General features: G+C 40.3%; 1 protein-coding gene across 1 annotated transcript in view; it reads right to left on the bottom strand.

The window, feature by feature from the left end:
* Positions 1–16,136, bottom strand: part of STOM (stomatin) — a 44,276-nt gene that overhangs the window by 11,545 nt on the left and 16,595 nt on the right. Inside the window, exons 2-4 of the mRNA XM_069073793.1 lie at positions 7,896–7,999; positions 6,053–6,125; positions 1,431–1,513 (exon numbers count right to left, since the gene is read on the bottom strand). Of these exons, the coding sequence (XP_068929894.1) occupies positions 1,431–1,513; positions 6,053–6,125; positions 7,896–7,999 (260 nt within the window). The remainder of the gene's footprint in view (positions 1–1,430; positions 1,514–6,052; positions 6,126–7,895; positions 8,000–16,136) is intronic.

The raw sequence follows: 16,136 nt of genomic DNA, 5'->3' as shown, positions 1-16,136 counted from the left end.
CTCAGTTTCTCTCTCCATCTACAAAATGGGCTAAATAATCCAAAGTTTCTTCTCGTTTTACATCGGTGATCCTATAACTCCAAAAACACTTTGCCCATGTAACTTTCATCTATGTTAACATTCATTTTGCCTCCATCACCTTAGCCCACTGTTTATCTCAGGCAGAATGTTTACTTTAATTCACAGTAAATCCACTAGGGATGAGAAAACAGAAGTCTTTGCCAAGTGCACTGATCAGTCTCCCAAGGACAGGAAAGACAGCTGAAATGCAGCAACATTGAGTAACCTAGCTCAAGAGTATCAGTGAATGCACTGAGCTAGATTAGCCCCCCAAAAGGGCAACAATTCTTTCACTGGGAGTGCTGAGGGACAGACTAAGAGGGGGTCAGTCTTGGGTCCTTTACCATTGCCTAATAAAATTTTCTCTGCCTATGGCTCAGGGAAGAAGGCCAAACACCAATGGAGACATGCCGTGGTAAGCAAAGCAACAGGTTTTAGTCACCAACCCCCAAGACTATGGCCTCAGATAGATTTTTCCTTTTCATCCTCCCCATCTTTCTTATTCTATCTCTCTGCGGCCATAAGCCTATGATAGAATAGTGAAAAGAGAAGTGAAGTGGGTGATTTGGGCTTCAGACCCAGCCCTGTCAATGATTCACTGTATTATCTGAAAATCACAACCTTTGGGATAAACTCCTGGGTCAGTTGTCATCTGCAAAATGAGGGGGCTGGACCAGATGGTCCAACTAGCTCTAAAATGATATAAAATACAAGCTGTGGCATAGTACAAGGAGCAGAGAATTTGGAGCCATGGGATATAGGTTTGAAGCCCAGTTTTGTGACTTATTACTTGCATGACCTTGGACAAGTCACTTGACTTTTCTAAAAAGACTGAACTAGATGATCCCTAGGGTCCCCCTTCCAGCTCTAGACCTGAAGATTCTAAGGTCCTTCCAGGCTCAACATTCTAGGATAAACTGTAATTCTTAGGTAAATAATTTCCTTTCTGAGTCTGTTTTTGTTGTTTTTTGTCTTCTGTCTAATGTGGAAACTTTAAGTTTGATGTAAGAGAAAACTTCCTAATGATCAGAGCTGTCCAAAATGGGCTAGAACAAGCTGACTCAGGAGGCAATGGGTTTCCCTTCCCTGAAGGTCTTTAAGCGGAGATTATATGAACCATGTCAGCTACGGGTTACACAAGTGGCCACTGGGGTCCTTTATAAGCTGAAATTCTGATCTCGTGACAATAGTACCAATCCTATCTACCTGGGAAGGTTGCTGAGAACATCAACTTTGACATGATAGAATTCATCTTAAGCAACCTAAATAAAAAAGTCAAAAATCCAAGAACAAAGGGCACAGTACAGCAAATGACATTTTCCACTGGAAACACAAAGAAAAGAAAGGTTAAGAAGGAAAAGAAACTTCACCTCTTGAGGGGGAATATCGAATGAAATGGTCCTCATGTCCACTTTGATAAAGCTGTCAGTGCAAGGCAGGATAAAGAAGAGCCCTGTGCAGGAAAAAAGCCAGATGATTAGAGACAATGACATCTAACGACTTTATTCTGTCATTAAATCAGAAGAGAATCAAATCTCACCAATTCTAGACTGACATGTGAAGGGGCCAGTCTGGGCAAGGCCATTCTCCATCAACAGATACATTTTTCTTGTCCAAGAACCTTGGACAAGTCTCAGTGTCTTTTTTATTTCTTTGAAAGAATGTCAAATTCCCTTTTTCTTTTTAAAATTAAGTTTTATTGAAGTCCTGTGTTTGTACACTGACAGTCTTTTACAGATATGATTGCCCCATCTTCCTCCCAAAACAAATTTTACCATGTAACAAAGAAAACCAGTTAAATGAAACCAGTCAACACGGTGACCTCAACAGATACTATATTCCACAACTAAAGTCCCCCACCTCTCTCCCAAAAAGAAGTAGGTTCTTAAGATGGCATATTTCTGGGTGAATTTCACCCAAGAGCAGTTAGACAAAGTTGGACCTTCTGAAGAAACAAATCCAGATTTGGATGTCTATTCTGTGTACTTATGTGACCTAGGGCAAGTTATTTAATCTCTTTGCCTCAGTTTCCTCATATGCAAAATGAGGATAATAGTGTCTACTTCGCCTAACTTCCTAGAGGCAGCCAGGTGGGGCATTAGATAGAACATTGGGTATAAAGTCAGGAAAAACCGAGTTCAAATAAAGACTCAGAAACTTACTATCTGTATCACTCTGGGAAAGCCTGACTGCCTCAGTTTTCTCATCTGTGAAACGGGGATAATAGCTACTACCTCCCAGGGTTGTTGTGAAGATCAAGCATTTAGCATAGTATACCGGGCATATAGTAGACACTTAATAAATACTTATTTCCTTCTTTCTTTTCTCACAGGGTATAGTGAGAATAAAATGCAGAGATGTACTTTGCAAACCTCAAAGTGTTATATAAATGTTAGCTGTTGTTAGCTAGTTATTAGCTACATCTGGTACCCAATGTTTTACTCTTCACATTGTAACATCAATGGAATATGAAGATCTTCCCCATCCATTAAATAGGCCTATGAGACCACATGTGTTCAATCACGGGATGTCTTACTGCTTTGAACTCTGACCCAGCTATGATACATTCTGGGTCACATAGAGCCCATTGGAGGAGGAGCTTGCCTAGGGGAGGCTTGCTTGCAGGAAGGCTTTCACACCTTTTGGTACTAAATTAATTAGGCACTGAGTCACAAGGGTTGTGATGCCTTCTGGCTCTGAGCCTATTAGCCAAAAGTGTTTATATATTTGGAGGTGAGATTTTGCTTTGGGGATTCACTTATGAGAAGGAGCTTTTGATTCCCTAGATGGGGCTCTGGGTAGCCATTTGTTAAGAGCTCCCCACACCCCCACTCAGAAGTTTGTGTTCTCCCAGTCTGGTAGTATATGTAGATGGTTAGATTACTTTATTCAGATAGTAGGAGCCCTGTCTGTTGAATCTCTGTGCTAATTTCTCTGCTTGTATTTTCTACTTATCTCTGTGAATTAAACTAAGATTGATCCCTTTAAGAGTTGCCTTTTCTTTAGCAAAGCAGATCAAAGAACCTGTTAGCAGAGCATTCTGGGTGTGCTAGGGTGCTTGCTAGACACATAGAGAAGGTAGGTTTAGACATCATTATGCAACATGACTTGGACTCAAGATCTAACACTTACTTGTCTGTGCATCTACTCCTTAGATAAAATAATTTGGCTCTTGGAGCCAAGCCCACTGTCCTCATGGTAAGGTAGGAAGAGGACTGGCTTAGGTGTTAGGGTTGAGTTGAAGCCCCAGTTCAGTCAATCACTAAATGTGTGAATGTGCATATGTCATATCCTCTTTTTTGGCCTCAGTTTTCTCCTGTGTAAAATGAAGGGGTTGGATGAGAAAATATCCAAGGTCTCTTAAGTTCTAACAGTTTATGAGCCCCTGAAACGGCTCTATGATCATACCCCAGACTCCTGGGTTGAATCTTTCCCAGGGCCCAAAATCAAACTATTAGGAAAATCATCATTGTACCAGGATCCCTCACAGGGGTCACTGTAGTAAATGTCCTCCAGAAAAGGAAGTTCTAAGAGTTATCACAGACCAGGATAGGAGGGGGATAAGAGGGAAAAAAAGCGAAGAGAGTCTAGGCTTGGTTTCTCTTGGCCTAGGAATTATTGTAGCACCTTCCTAAATGTCTCCCTCTTACTAAATGATCCTTGGCATTCAAAGTAATATTCCTAGTACACAAGTCCAATAACCTCATTCTGCTGCTGAAATGGCTCCCAATTCCCTACTGGGGGCAGAATGGTATGGCCGCAAGGGAAGGAACTTTGAGGTCACTGTATCCATCACTTCCTTCATTTTACAGATGAGTAACCTAATGCCTGGAGAAGTGTGATAGTAATGGCATTTAAAGATTCCCCTGTATTGGCTTGGTTTTTCAAATTGATTGTGTTAAAACCCAGAGCTTGTTAATCCCACCTGTGGGATGGACTTGTTGATGTGAAAAGAGAGTCCTGAACTGGGAGGAGCTGGTGACGTAGATTTGGAGAGACAAGAGAGAGGCAGAAGAACTTTTTGGAAGCAGCACCTCGTGGAGGCAGGGAGAGAGACTGAGAAGGATTGCTGAGTGCCACTTTGAATCGCCCTGGACTTTTGAGACCTGCCCCCTGAGCTGCCAAGGACTGAGGAGACATAGCTGTTTTGCTGGTACTTTGTCTGTCTGTTTTGATGTTGTTTTGCCAGATTTGTCCACTGGTGAAAGACAGTCCTGTTGTTGAAGAAGTCCTGGAACCTGGCTTTTGGATAAGAAGCCCTGAGACTGTCCTGCAGACAGAGAGTGAATACTGTCCACTGGTGAAGGACAGTGCTGTTGTTGCAGGGGTCTGGAGACTGTCCTGCAGACAGAATGAATACTGTCCACTAGTGAAGGACAGTGCTGTTGTTGCAGGGGTCTGGGAACCTTTCTGTTGGTTCAGAAGCCCTGAAGAAGGATTTTCTTGTTGTATGTTTACAGAAATCCTGGGAGAGGGTTTTGCTAATGTTTTCAGGGGTTCTAGGACTGTTCTGCAGACAGAGGATGAATTAATGAAGAGACTGGCAATGTATCTTGTGGCCTTGCTAAGCCTTGTCTCCCCAGGAACTAAGATTGCTGAGAACTTGCCTCCTGTCAAGATGAAGAAAAGATCTCCATTTGGGTATTAAGTGCTGTGCTTAAACTTGATGTAACTCTGGGGTAGATTCAATTGTGATCCAGGGGTGGGGGACTTTTGACCTTTTTGTGTTCTATGGTTGAACAAGTGAATGTACTTTACTTATGTTTGGAAACTAATCTCCATTTGAGAAGAGGGGCTTTGTGGTGGACTAAATGAAGGTATAGTCTAGGGGTGGAGAAGTATTTAGAACAGAGACTTTGTAATTGATTGAATGATTGGAAGGTGGGGTTGTACTTGGAGATTATTTAATCACTCTTAGTAAATGCTGTATTTTGAATGATGTCATGTTTTGACCTTCTCTGTTCTTGGTTTGTCACTGAATAAAATGGAGAGCACCTATGCTGGTATTTTGAACCTTGGGAAGTTGCCTTTCCTTGGTGTTACATTATAAGAAGTTAAGTGCCTTTTCCTGGATCACACAATTTACTAAGAGTCGATGATACATAAACTTCTACCGCTTGGCCCCATCTTTCTAGCCATATTTCAGACACCTCAACACTTTAGCCAAACTGGATTCCTCAGTTTCCAGATTTTGTCCTGTTCTACTCCAGAGGTAGCTGCCTCCTTACAGACTTTCTCTACATCTCCATCTGCTGAAATTCTCCTTTTCCTTCAACAGGCCCACTGAGGTGCTACCTCAGAGAACCTCTATACCTAAATTTGTGCTCTCCCTACCCTCCCAATCAAAAGTGATCCCTCTCTTTTTCAATCTTTTTCCTTTCTGGTCTCTTCAATACATTTATCACATTCTGACTTAGTTATTAGCAATGAGAGACTATTCCACCCCATTCCCTTAAGCTCCCTCAAGAACAGAAGCTATGTTGATTTTCATCCTTGTATGGAACTCCAAGTTTTATATACACATGTTGAGTCCATCTTGGGCAGCTATGTGTTACAGTGGATAGGCGCTGGTTCTAAAGTCAGGAACACTCATCTTTCCAAGTTCAAATCTGGCCTCACACGATTACTAGCTGCTGACTCTGAGCAAGTCACATTACCCTGTTTGCCTCAGTTTTCTCATCTATAAAAATGAGGTGGAGAAGGAAATGGCAAACCACTCTAGTATCTTTGCCAAGAAAATCTAAAATGGGGTCATGAAGACTCTGAAATGGCTGAACAACAATGAACCCATCTTATACATGGTAGATACTTAATACATGATATAAGGCCAGGGTAGCATTAATAGATATTTACTAAATCAAAATGAATTTAGGACTATTCCCCATGTATGGAAGTGAGGACAAGTATCAGATGCTGCAGTTTACAGGAGTGGATGAAAACTGAAGCAAAATGTCCCTCTCTCCTAAAGACAATTCCTGATGCTGGCACTCACCTGGCCCTTTGGCTCCTCCCTGTAAAATTCGACCAAGTCTGAAGATGATAGCTCTCTCGTATTCCTTTATGATCTAGAAAGGAAAACATCAAATTAAGTTCTTAAAGAGATTATAAGCTCCTTGATGTCTTTTCTTTATACCACCCATTATGCCTAGTGCAGGGATCTGCATCCAGCAGAAGAATATTTCCTGAATAGAAAATAAAGGGAATTAAAATTTTTATACCATTTAGCTCCCTGATCACAACCCCTACTCTATGAGTTAGTCATCACACTACCTTTTTATGTAGATAAAATCTAGAAGGAAAATTGAAGGAACTGGGAGCATTTCAGCTGGTGAAGAGAAGCCTAGGGGCAGAGGGGAGAAGGAGGGGCATGGTTCATTGTTTTCTGATAGCTGAAGAACTGCTATGGGGAAGCAAGGAACAGGGGTTTTTACTTAGCTCTGGTGGGGCAGAACTGAAGTTCTACTAGAGAGTATGGAATAGAATGGAAGACACAAAGAGGGTAGGAGAGATCATTTATTGAAGAAGTTTGTAAGGGGTATTCTTGTTCACTTATGACTTCAAGTAGAAGACCTTGGAGAGATCCCTGACAATTCAGGGGATCTATGTGATTCCGTGAATATGAATGGCAGTAGGCAAAAGGAGGCTGAAAAGTGGCAGATTTTGGCTTGAGATACAAAAGAACAATCATTGCAGGATACCTTCATCCTATCACCACTGTCGGGGATACTACATGAGAGACTCATGCTTCCAGTGGTGTCAGAATACCTAGTATTAAAGTCCCCAAATCAAAGTTCAATGATTCGGTGCTTGATTATTTTTACATAGTCAGGAGAGACAGAAAAAAAAATTAAAGCCTTGTAGATTCTTTTGTTTCTTCCCAAGTGTCAGGCATTAAACAAAAAAAATGTGCTTTTTAAAGCTCTGTTGGAACAGTGTAGCATTGTAAAAATAGACATCCCTTACTAATAGAGAAGATGTGGGTTTAAGACCATCCCCTGAGGGGCGGCCAGGTAGCACAGCAAGTGGGAGCACCGGCCCCAGTGTCCGGATGACCTAGGGATCAAGTCTGGGCTCAGACACTTGGCACCCACCCAGAAATACCTGGCCGTGTAACCTTGAGCAAGTTACTTAACCCCAATTGCTTTAAAAAAAAAAAAAAAAAGACCATCCCCTGAAACATGGAGCCGTATGACCCTGGGCAAATAACTTTACGTTTTTGTGCCCTTAGTGACTCTAAGGCCTCTATGTTGCAGAGCAGTTGATGATATTTATTTAGTAGTTTCCTTACCCAGAGTTCCCTGTGCTAATAAAATCAAAGGTCTGATTTAGGAAAAAAAAAAAAAAAAGAAGCTGGAAAATACTCAGTCGGTCTTCTGACATTTGAAGCAGTAAGCAGAGGAGGGAATAGGCTATCAGCTTATCACTGACCGTGCCCTATGGTGCCAATGCCCATCTTAGAACCTCTTCAATCCGTCAACCAAAGAAGAGACCCCCTCCAGGAAAGTTGACTGAGAGATTCTTAGGCAAAATGATACATTGAAAGAGCATTAAATTGGGAGTCATAAGAACTATATTTGACTCTTGGCTCTGTCACTCACTGCTTCCATAAATGTTGGGCAAAGCCCTTTCTGGGTCTCAGCTGATTCATTTGTAAAAAATGAGAGTATTGGACTAGATGGTGTCTAAGGCCCCTCCCAGCTCTAAACCCTGTGATCCCATAGTAAAGAGAAATCCTGGCCACTAAATGCACCCACAAGTTAAACACTCCTTGTCCAAAACAACAAGGAGCTACTTAACACCCATTTTAAAGGCTCCTAAAATAAATATTCCATTACCTTTATGCACATCCAGACTGAGAATGGGAAGGTAATAACTGTGAAGATGAAGGATATAACCACCAGAATCCATCCACAACAACCAAGGCCCTTACTGGGGTTATCTGCAGGAGAGAATATATAGTTAACGTTATCAAGACCAAACAGAATCTGGAGGATCACTCTTGCAGTATGAAGACACCATAGGAAACCAAAGAGTTTAGAAAGGCTAGCCTGATATTAGAGAGAACACTGAATTCATCATCAAGAAACCCAGATTTTTGTTTCGGTGCTGCTACTCACTCACCTTACTTCTCTGGGCTTATATGTCCTTCTTTGTAAAATGAGGTGGAGTTGACTAGACCAACTATGAGTTCTTAACTTTTTGGATACTGGACCTCTTTGGCAGTCTGGTGAAGCCTGTGAACCCCTTTGCACAATAATGCTTTTAAATGCATACAGTAAAATATATGGGATTATCCAGCCATATAAAAGTTAACGGATCCCAGGTAAATTGAATGGATAATCTCCAAGGTTTCTTTCAGTTCTGATATCTTCTAAGTCTCCTTCCAGTTCTCGTTATGTGATGGCATTACTTTTCTGTGCCTTGGTTTCATCTTTTTAAAAAAACTGTACTACCTTCTTCATTGGGTTTTGAGGTAAGTGTATTGAAAACATCAGAACACCATATAAATAAAAAGGAACCATTAAGATTAAGTATTAAGGTCCTTTCCTGCTCCAACATTTTATAAGTGTAAAAGAAACATTCAAATATTCATTCAATAAATAGGTCAATATATTGTGCTGTGAGAGTAAAGTGACCTAGGGGTTAGGTCCTAGTTCTCGCACAAATTACTCTCAGTTTCAGTATCCTCACCTGAAAAATGAGAATAAATGATCTGTTGGGCAAAGCCCTCTCTGGGTCTCAGCAGATTCATTTGTAAAAAATGAGAGTATTGGACTAGATGAACTCATTACATTCTATGTTTTGGGGGCTTTTTTTTTCTCTTTTACAAGTTCATGTGTTGATTTTCTACTGTCAGGCTTGGATCGAATTAGTTTATTTTAATATTAAAAAAAGAAAAATAAAAACTTTGTAACCAATATGCATAATCAAGCAAAATAAGTTCCCATGTTGGCCATTTCCAAGAAGTATATTAAAATCAAGATAAAACACACAAATAATTGTAATACAAATTAGTATATAAGTACAGTACAAAGTGCTAAGAAACCACGAGGAGTAAGTACAGTACAAAGTGCTAAGAAACCACGAGGAGTAAAGAAAGAACTGAGTGGCTCAGGAAAGGCTTGATGTAATCAATACGGTGACCACAAGCTATGAGAACTGAGTAGCCAACCAGAAAAGCTTTGGGAACTAGATTTCCCATAGTGGTACCTCAGACTCAGCAAGAAAATGCATGCTGGAGGGCAGACTGTCTCTTTTGCACCATACAGTCTACAGTCTAATGACATGATGGAGTCAAGTAGTTGTGAAATCTCCCCCAAGTTAGAAGTTACAGAGGAAGGCGCCACTGAACTATTTCACTTGGAAAAGGCCCAAATCTTATCTTCCGGAATGATCAAGGGCTTAAAATGCCATCTTTTATCATAGTATCATAGGACATAGAAATGGAGATGATCTTACACTAAAGGATGTCAGGGCTGGGAGGGACCTTAGTGATGATAATCTAAATCACCTCATTTTACAGATGAAAAAGCTGAGGCCAAAACTGGGAAAGTGATTTGACCAAAGTCACAGAGGTGACACAACCAGGACTGACCCATGATTCCCTGATTCCTCTCCCAGAGTCACACAGCATTGAGGCTAGGATCTTTGCATAGCGAGACTAGTGGGGTGGAGGGAAAGAAATCATTAAACAGGAGTAGTGGGGAAAATCCAGAAGAATATTAACAGAGTGTTACTGTTTTACTATAAATTTGCTGAGAGAAGGGATGCAGGGATAGGGAAATATTTCTCTTTTTATCTCAACCAAAACCTAACAAAAGAAAATAGCAAATTATGTGATTGTCACAAAGGACTTTGAATTTCAGGTTCTTCATTAGTAACAAGCTTTCATCCGACTTCAACTTAAAGAAGTATTTACTAAGTACCTCCTATGTACAAGCTACTTCTTGGTAGTGTCCTGGAGAAGAGCTATTTGCTTATTGTCACTACCACTTCAATGTAATGGGAAGGGCACTCATTGCAATTGAGTTACAGTATCTGTGACTTCCCCGTAAGCTAGGTGGTTCAATGGTTATTGAATATCCATAAGGTAGTAAGTTCAATGAATACTGGTTTCAGAGCAATGGGATTCCAACATGGGCTCAGCTTGTGTGGAATCTTGGGCAAACTGGCTCCCCTTTCTGGGCCTCAGTTTCCTCACCTGTAAAATAAGGGTGTTAGACTAGATAAACTTCTGTTGATTCTAACTTTAAATCTTTGATCTTATCCCTACCATGGATTAGCTGTGTGACACAGAACAAACAGTTATGCCAGCCTAGGCCCCTATTTCCTTAAGCTATGATTTGAGGAGAATGTTCCTTGACCTATTTACCTCACAGGTGATGAGATAATGTACACCAAGCAATGTGCAATTGGAGCAGCTCACTGGCTCCTGATTTGGACCAGACTTGTATTCACTGATAGAGAACACCTACCAGTTCAGATCTGGACCTTCTCCACAATTTACTCTCTTAGATGTGCTTGGCCACTGAGACATTTAAGCACCTTTCCTAGGGTGGCACGGCCAATATGCATCAGCAGAAGAACTGGAACCCAGGCCTTCCCAACTCTGAGACTAGCTCCCTATTCATGATGTCAAGTTGCCTCTAAAATACTATTTGTCATTAATAAAGTCTTATTAAAACCATAACTGTGATACTGTGCTACAAAGGCCAAAGAAAGGATCCTTAGGATTATAATTCTAGAGTTAAAAGTGACCTGAAAGGCCATCTAGACCAACCCTCTCATTTTACAGCTGAGGAAATTGAGGTCCAGGAAGGTTAAATGATTTTCTTAAGGAGGTCATAAAGAAAGAAAGTATTAGAAGCAGTGTTTGAACCTAAATGCAGATGGTGTCTGCCCTTTGAACTTCTTCTTCATCATCATCATTAATAATACACATTGTTTTATTATTAATATTTATTAATAACATAATTATATAATGGCTATCTATAATACATAATAAATATAATAATAATTGCCATTATAACTATTAACTGTTCCCAAATCTATAGTACTTTAAGGTTTAAACAGTGGTTTCTACAGAACAATCATATAAATAGCATTCTCATTTTAAAGATGCAGTAGCTAAGACACTTTACTTGGACAGGTAAAGTGTCCAGGGTCATAGCTTCAAAATTGGGACTCAAACCCAGGTCCTTTTTACTCCAAGTTCAACTCCAATCTTGGAGAGCTCTACACAATCCTTTTCCAAGAAGAAATCAATTCCATGAGAGATTGTAAGAAACGTCTCCAATGTGGTGTTTTTGGAGAAGGCTTATATCAAGCTTTTTTGCTATCATAAACCAGAAACCAAAAGCCCTAATTACCAATGGTCTGGTGTCAGTGGCAACCTCCCAAGACAGCTGTATCCAAATTGGGAATGCACTGGAGAAGCTCTGATAATGAAATCTGAGATTCCCACAGAGTAAGTACTCTTATTTCCAAACAACATTCTTTATGGCTAGAGACAGCAGGAGGCTCCCTGCCAGGCCCAAGTCTGGCCTCCTGAGGCTCTCCAACAAAGAACAGATGTACACCAGCTAGTTAACTCTTTTACTGTTACAGAAGATTTGCAATGTACTAAATACTGAAGGATGCAAAATGAGGGAGGGGGGAAGGGAGAGAGGGAAGGGGGAGAGAGAGACAGAGAGAGACAGAGAGAGAGGATGAGAATAGTGGCCTGTCCACAATGAATACTTCATAAATTTGCAAGATTTGCCTGCAGGTACATGAGCCTGGCGCCTCAGCCTTCTGAACACTGCCCGATACTCAAGCTGCTTTTTTTTTGTTTCCTAGAAGCCTAAGAAATTATGGTCTTTCAAAATCCAAGTTTATTCAGTGATAAAAAGGAAATTAAGTAGCTCTCTGAGCTTGGTTTATGAAATGCATTTGGGCATAGAACACAGAATGCTGATGCTGGAAGGAACCCTAGAGGTCATTTAGTCCAACCCCCCTCATTTTACAGACGAGAAAATGGAAAAATCATAGAGATGAAATGGACCCATGGTCATATGGGCAGCAAATGGTTAACCCTGAATATGAAACTATGTCCTTTAACCCCCATAATTTTACAGATGATGCCTGAATTTGAAACCTAGGTCTTCTGACTTTAAATCCAGTGTTCTTTCGACCATGACATGCTGCCTCTCTAAATTCAGGACATTCAATGTTTGGTTAAAGTATAAACAGAAGTTAGATTTTTGCAGAGGGTTCATTTACTTCTAGGTTTTTCTACTCCTTTGAAATGGAACCATTCTGCCATAATTCCTACCCCTTACTTCATTTGAAATTTCTCATTAGTGGCCCAGTTAGATGACACATCTTGATATATTTCTAACCTCCAAAGTCTTCCGGATTACCAAAAGTTCACAGATTCACCTCCCACATGATTGCAAGCCTTGACAGGTAGAAAAGGAAATTCTAATTTCCTTCCAAGTATTACATCACAATAAAAGTCATTCACCAAAATAATAAGAAATTCTATTGCTCTACTGGAGAATAAGTCTTGAAAGGCAAAGAGAAATGGATTTGAAGACAGAAGACCTGGGTTAGAATCCTGATTCTGTTATGCAACCTCACTGGGATTTTCAGTTTCCTTTTCTGTAAGATAAGGGGGTTAGGCTAAATCAGGGGTTCTAAATTTAAGGTCTGTGGACTTAAAAAAAATATTGTGATTACTATTTCAATATTATATAACATGCCAATAATATTAAATATATTTCAATATTAAACTTTCTATATTTATTTATTTATTTTTGCTTTTTGGAGGGCAATTGGGGTTAAGTGACTTCCCCAGGGCACACGGCTAGTTTTTGTTTAAGTGTCTGAGGCCAGATTTGAACTCATGTCCTCCTGACTACAGGACCGGTACTCTATTCACTGCACCCCCTAGCCGCCCCATTCTACATATATTTATAACTATTTCAATATAATAAATATAAGTAATTCTCTCCCCCATTAGTGAGAATTGAGAGAATTCCCTTGTTTTTGTCCTTTGTATCACTAGTGCTTAGTGCAGTGTCTAGCACATAATAGGCACTTAATAAATGTTTAGGTTTTTTTTTACTTCAATTTTGTTTCATTTTCAGATCTGAATTCTCTCAGCAACCACACTTTCTCCACCATTGAGAAAGCAGGAAGAAAAAGAACTATTGCAAATGTACTGTTGAGCAAAATAAATTCTACCCTGTCAATGTCCAAAAGGAGGAAAAAAAGGCCCGATTTGCACTGAGTTCATCACCTCCATGTGGAGGTGGGTAGAATACTTCATCTCTAGACCTCTGGAATTATAGCTGATCATTGTGTTGATCAGAATTCCTAAATCTTTTAAAGATGTCTCCACAATATTATTGTGCTTAATAAATAATATTTGTTCATTGACTTGACTTCATTTGTAATTTTACCCATTTAAAAGCATTATTCTTAGAAGGGGTCCACAACTATCATTAGATGATTCAATCGAAGCTTAAAGTTTCAAGTCTTAAGATCTCCGAAAAGTTTGTTAAGGAAGAGCCAATGCAACGGTATCTCTTAGAAACAATTGTTTGGTATTACTGGACCACTAAGAACATCCTTAAAGACTAAGTATCTTTTTTCAACACAGTGGTTTGTGATTTTTTCATTTTACAGCTGTAAATTCCAAGAGAGTGAGTAACTAAAGAATACAAGGCACTGAGAAGACAATGTTTATACCCTCTGGAGTATAGTACATTCAATCTAGTTGAATATGAATAGGAGAACTTTTTCCTGGAAACCAATTTTACTTAAAAAAAAAAAAAAGGTCAGAGCTCACCACTTATAATTACCATTTCAAGTTTACAAAGTGCTTTTGATTGTACCTTACAACAGCCTCAGGAGGTAATAGTGCAGTTATAATTAATCTCATTTCATAGATGAGGAGACTGAGGTATAGAGGCTGAGTACCTTCTCCAAGGTAAGAGGAGAGTTGGAACTAATTCATGTCTAAGGGGAAGAAGCATCATAGAGTAAAATGAATAGTAGTTATGGAGGTAGTTGTTTGGCATTCAAGTTTTGTTTCCAGCTTTTGTTCCAGTTATTCAACTTTTCTAAACCACTATTTTTGTAGTAAAATGGAGGAACGATAAACAAGGAAACTAGGTTGTTGCTAGGAAGGGATCCTGCAAATCATAAGGTGCTATGGAAATGGGAGCAATGATTAAAGTCAAATTCTGTTTTGTAATTAACAGTCATTTATTTAACAGATAAGGAAATTGGGGGGGGGGGAAGAGGGAGAGAAAAACATTCAAGATCATAAAATAGTGGGGAAGAGTAAGGAAATAAACATTTATATAAAGCCTACTATGTGCCAAGTTACAAACACAGCTACTAAGTCAGGAAGACCTGAGTTCAAATTTGGCCTCAGAAACTTACTAGCTGAGTGAACCTGGTCAAGTCACTTAATCTCTATTTGCCCCAGTTTCCTCTACTCTAAAATGGGAATAACAGAGAGAGCATTAGACAACTATAGAGAAAATTAAAAAATTTCCTCCAGGAGATAGGACATAAGCTGAGCTTTGAAGGAAGATAGGGAATCTAAGGGGCTGCAATGAGTCAGGAGGACATGGGAGGACATGGGGAATGGCCTAGGCAAAATTGGAAGAGATGGAGATTTGGGAGTTGGAATTCTGAGACAGTGAGAACTAGAGAAACCAGTTGGGTTAGAACAGAGGAAGCATGGAGGGGAGTAGTGTGCAGTAAAGCTACCCTAAGAAGGGCTTGAAATGGCAAGCTGAGAGTTTGTATTTCATGCTGGAGGGAAATGGGAGCCACTGAAGTTTTGTGGACAGTATAGTGACATGATCACACTTGAGCTTTAAGGAGACTATTTTAGCAGCTGTGGAAGAAAGACTAGAAAGGAGGGAATGGAAGCTTTGGGAGCCCAATTAGGGCTGCTGCAACACCATAGATGAAAATGCCTGAACTCCCATGTCGGTTGTGGAAGCAAAAAGAAGCAAATGGATGGGCAATACACCATGGACAAAGACTCTCCTAGACTTGTAACCTGATTGGACAAAGCTGGTGAAGGAGCTGAAAGGGTGTGCAATCAAGCAACTAGGACTGGTGAGGTTGTTAATTCAATCAATATGGGGAACTGAAATCACAAAATAGGAAACTGAGCTCTGGAGAACCCAATAAGCTTCTGATAGGGTTGAGGGCAATACTTCCTCCTTGTCGTTAGAATTTCATTAACTATCCCCTGTCTAATGTCTTTCACAAGGTTACCCAAGCCCTGACTCACAGTCATAGGCATTTTACCACACACAGAGAAGGGCCAGCCCATCCAATAAAGAATTGTATGGCTCTCTGTGGCAATACCCCTCAAAGATAAACTATCAAAGAGGCCCAGGAGTCAGGTGAAATGTGCCAGATTATGCAGTATTTATAGTAAAATAATCAGAATGAAGAAACAAAAGGGCAGTGGGTACCGGAGATTTACATCTAAAGGGCCCTTACAGGTTACCAGCAGGTCTAGTAGCAAGAGACCTTTCTCCTCCTCTGCTCCAGCCTATCAGTCACCCTCATACCAACTGGCACCCAATGGACCAGCAAGAACAGGCCAACATCACCTCACCACCACTCTAATCCCCATTGTGCAGTTTCCTCCAGGTGCTGGATACACATTATCATCTGTCTGTTCCCCTCCTTCCCTTATAACTACCTCTGCCTGAGGGAACCCAGAACCCCACTATGACTCCCACTGGAGCACTACCTTCTTCTCAACAGTGATTGGTTGGGAACTATCTGCCATGCCATTGAGTCCCAAGGTCCAACTATTCTTAATTTCTGCCCCACTACTTTTCCTTCTGGACCCTAGGTACCAACTGACCTCTCTTCATCTGCCATGAAACTGAATTCTCATTCCAGTCTCCCCCAATTAGAATGTGACCTCCCTGAAAGCAGAAACCATCTAGCTTTTCTATTGTACTCTCTCTGTACAAATCCTAGGACCCTGATGTATTGATACAGTCTTCCAGTGATATCATATAGCTTTGAACAATGGAGTGTCCAAAGAA

Source organism: Petaurus breviceps, unplaced genomic scaffold (assembly GCF_028583685.1).
Source record: "Petaurus breviceps papuanus isolate PSGF00001 unplaced genomic scaffold, PetGlider_PUasm1.0 90879, whole genome shotgun sequence".
Classification (NCBI taxonomy): domain Eukaryota; kingdom Metazoa; phylum Chordata; class Mammalia; order Diprotodontia; family Petauridae; genus Petaurus; species Petaurus breviceps.
Note: the sequence above shows the minus strand (reverse complement) of the source record. Positions and strands in the feature narration are given on the sequence as shown.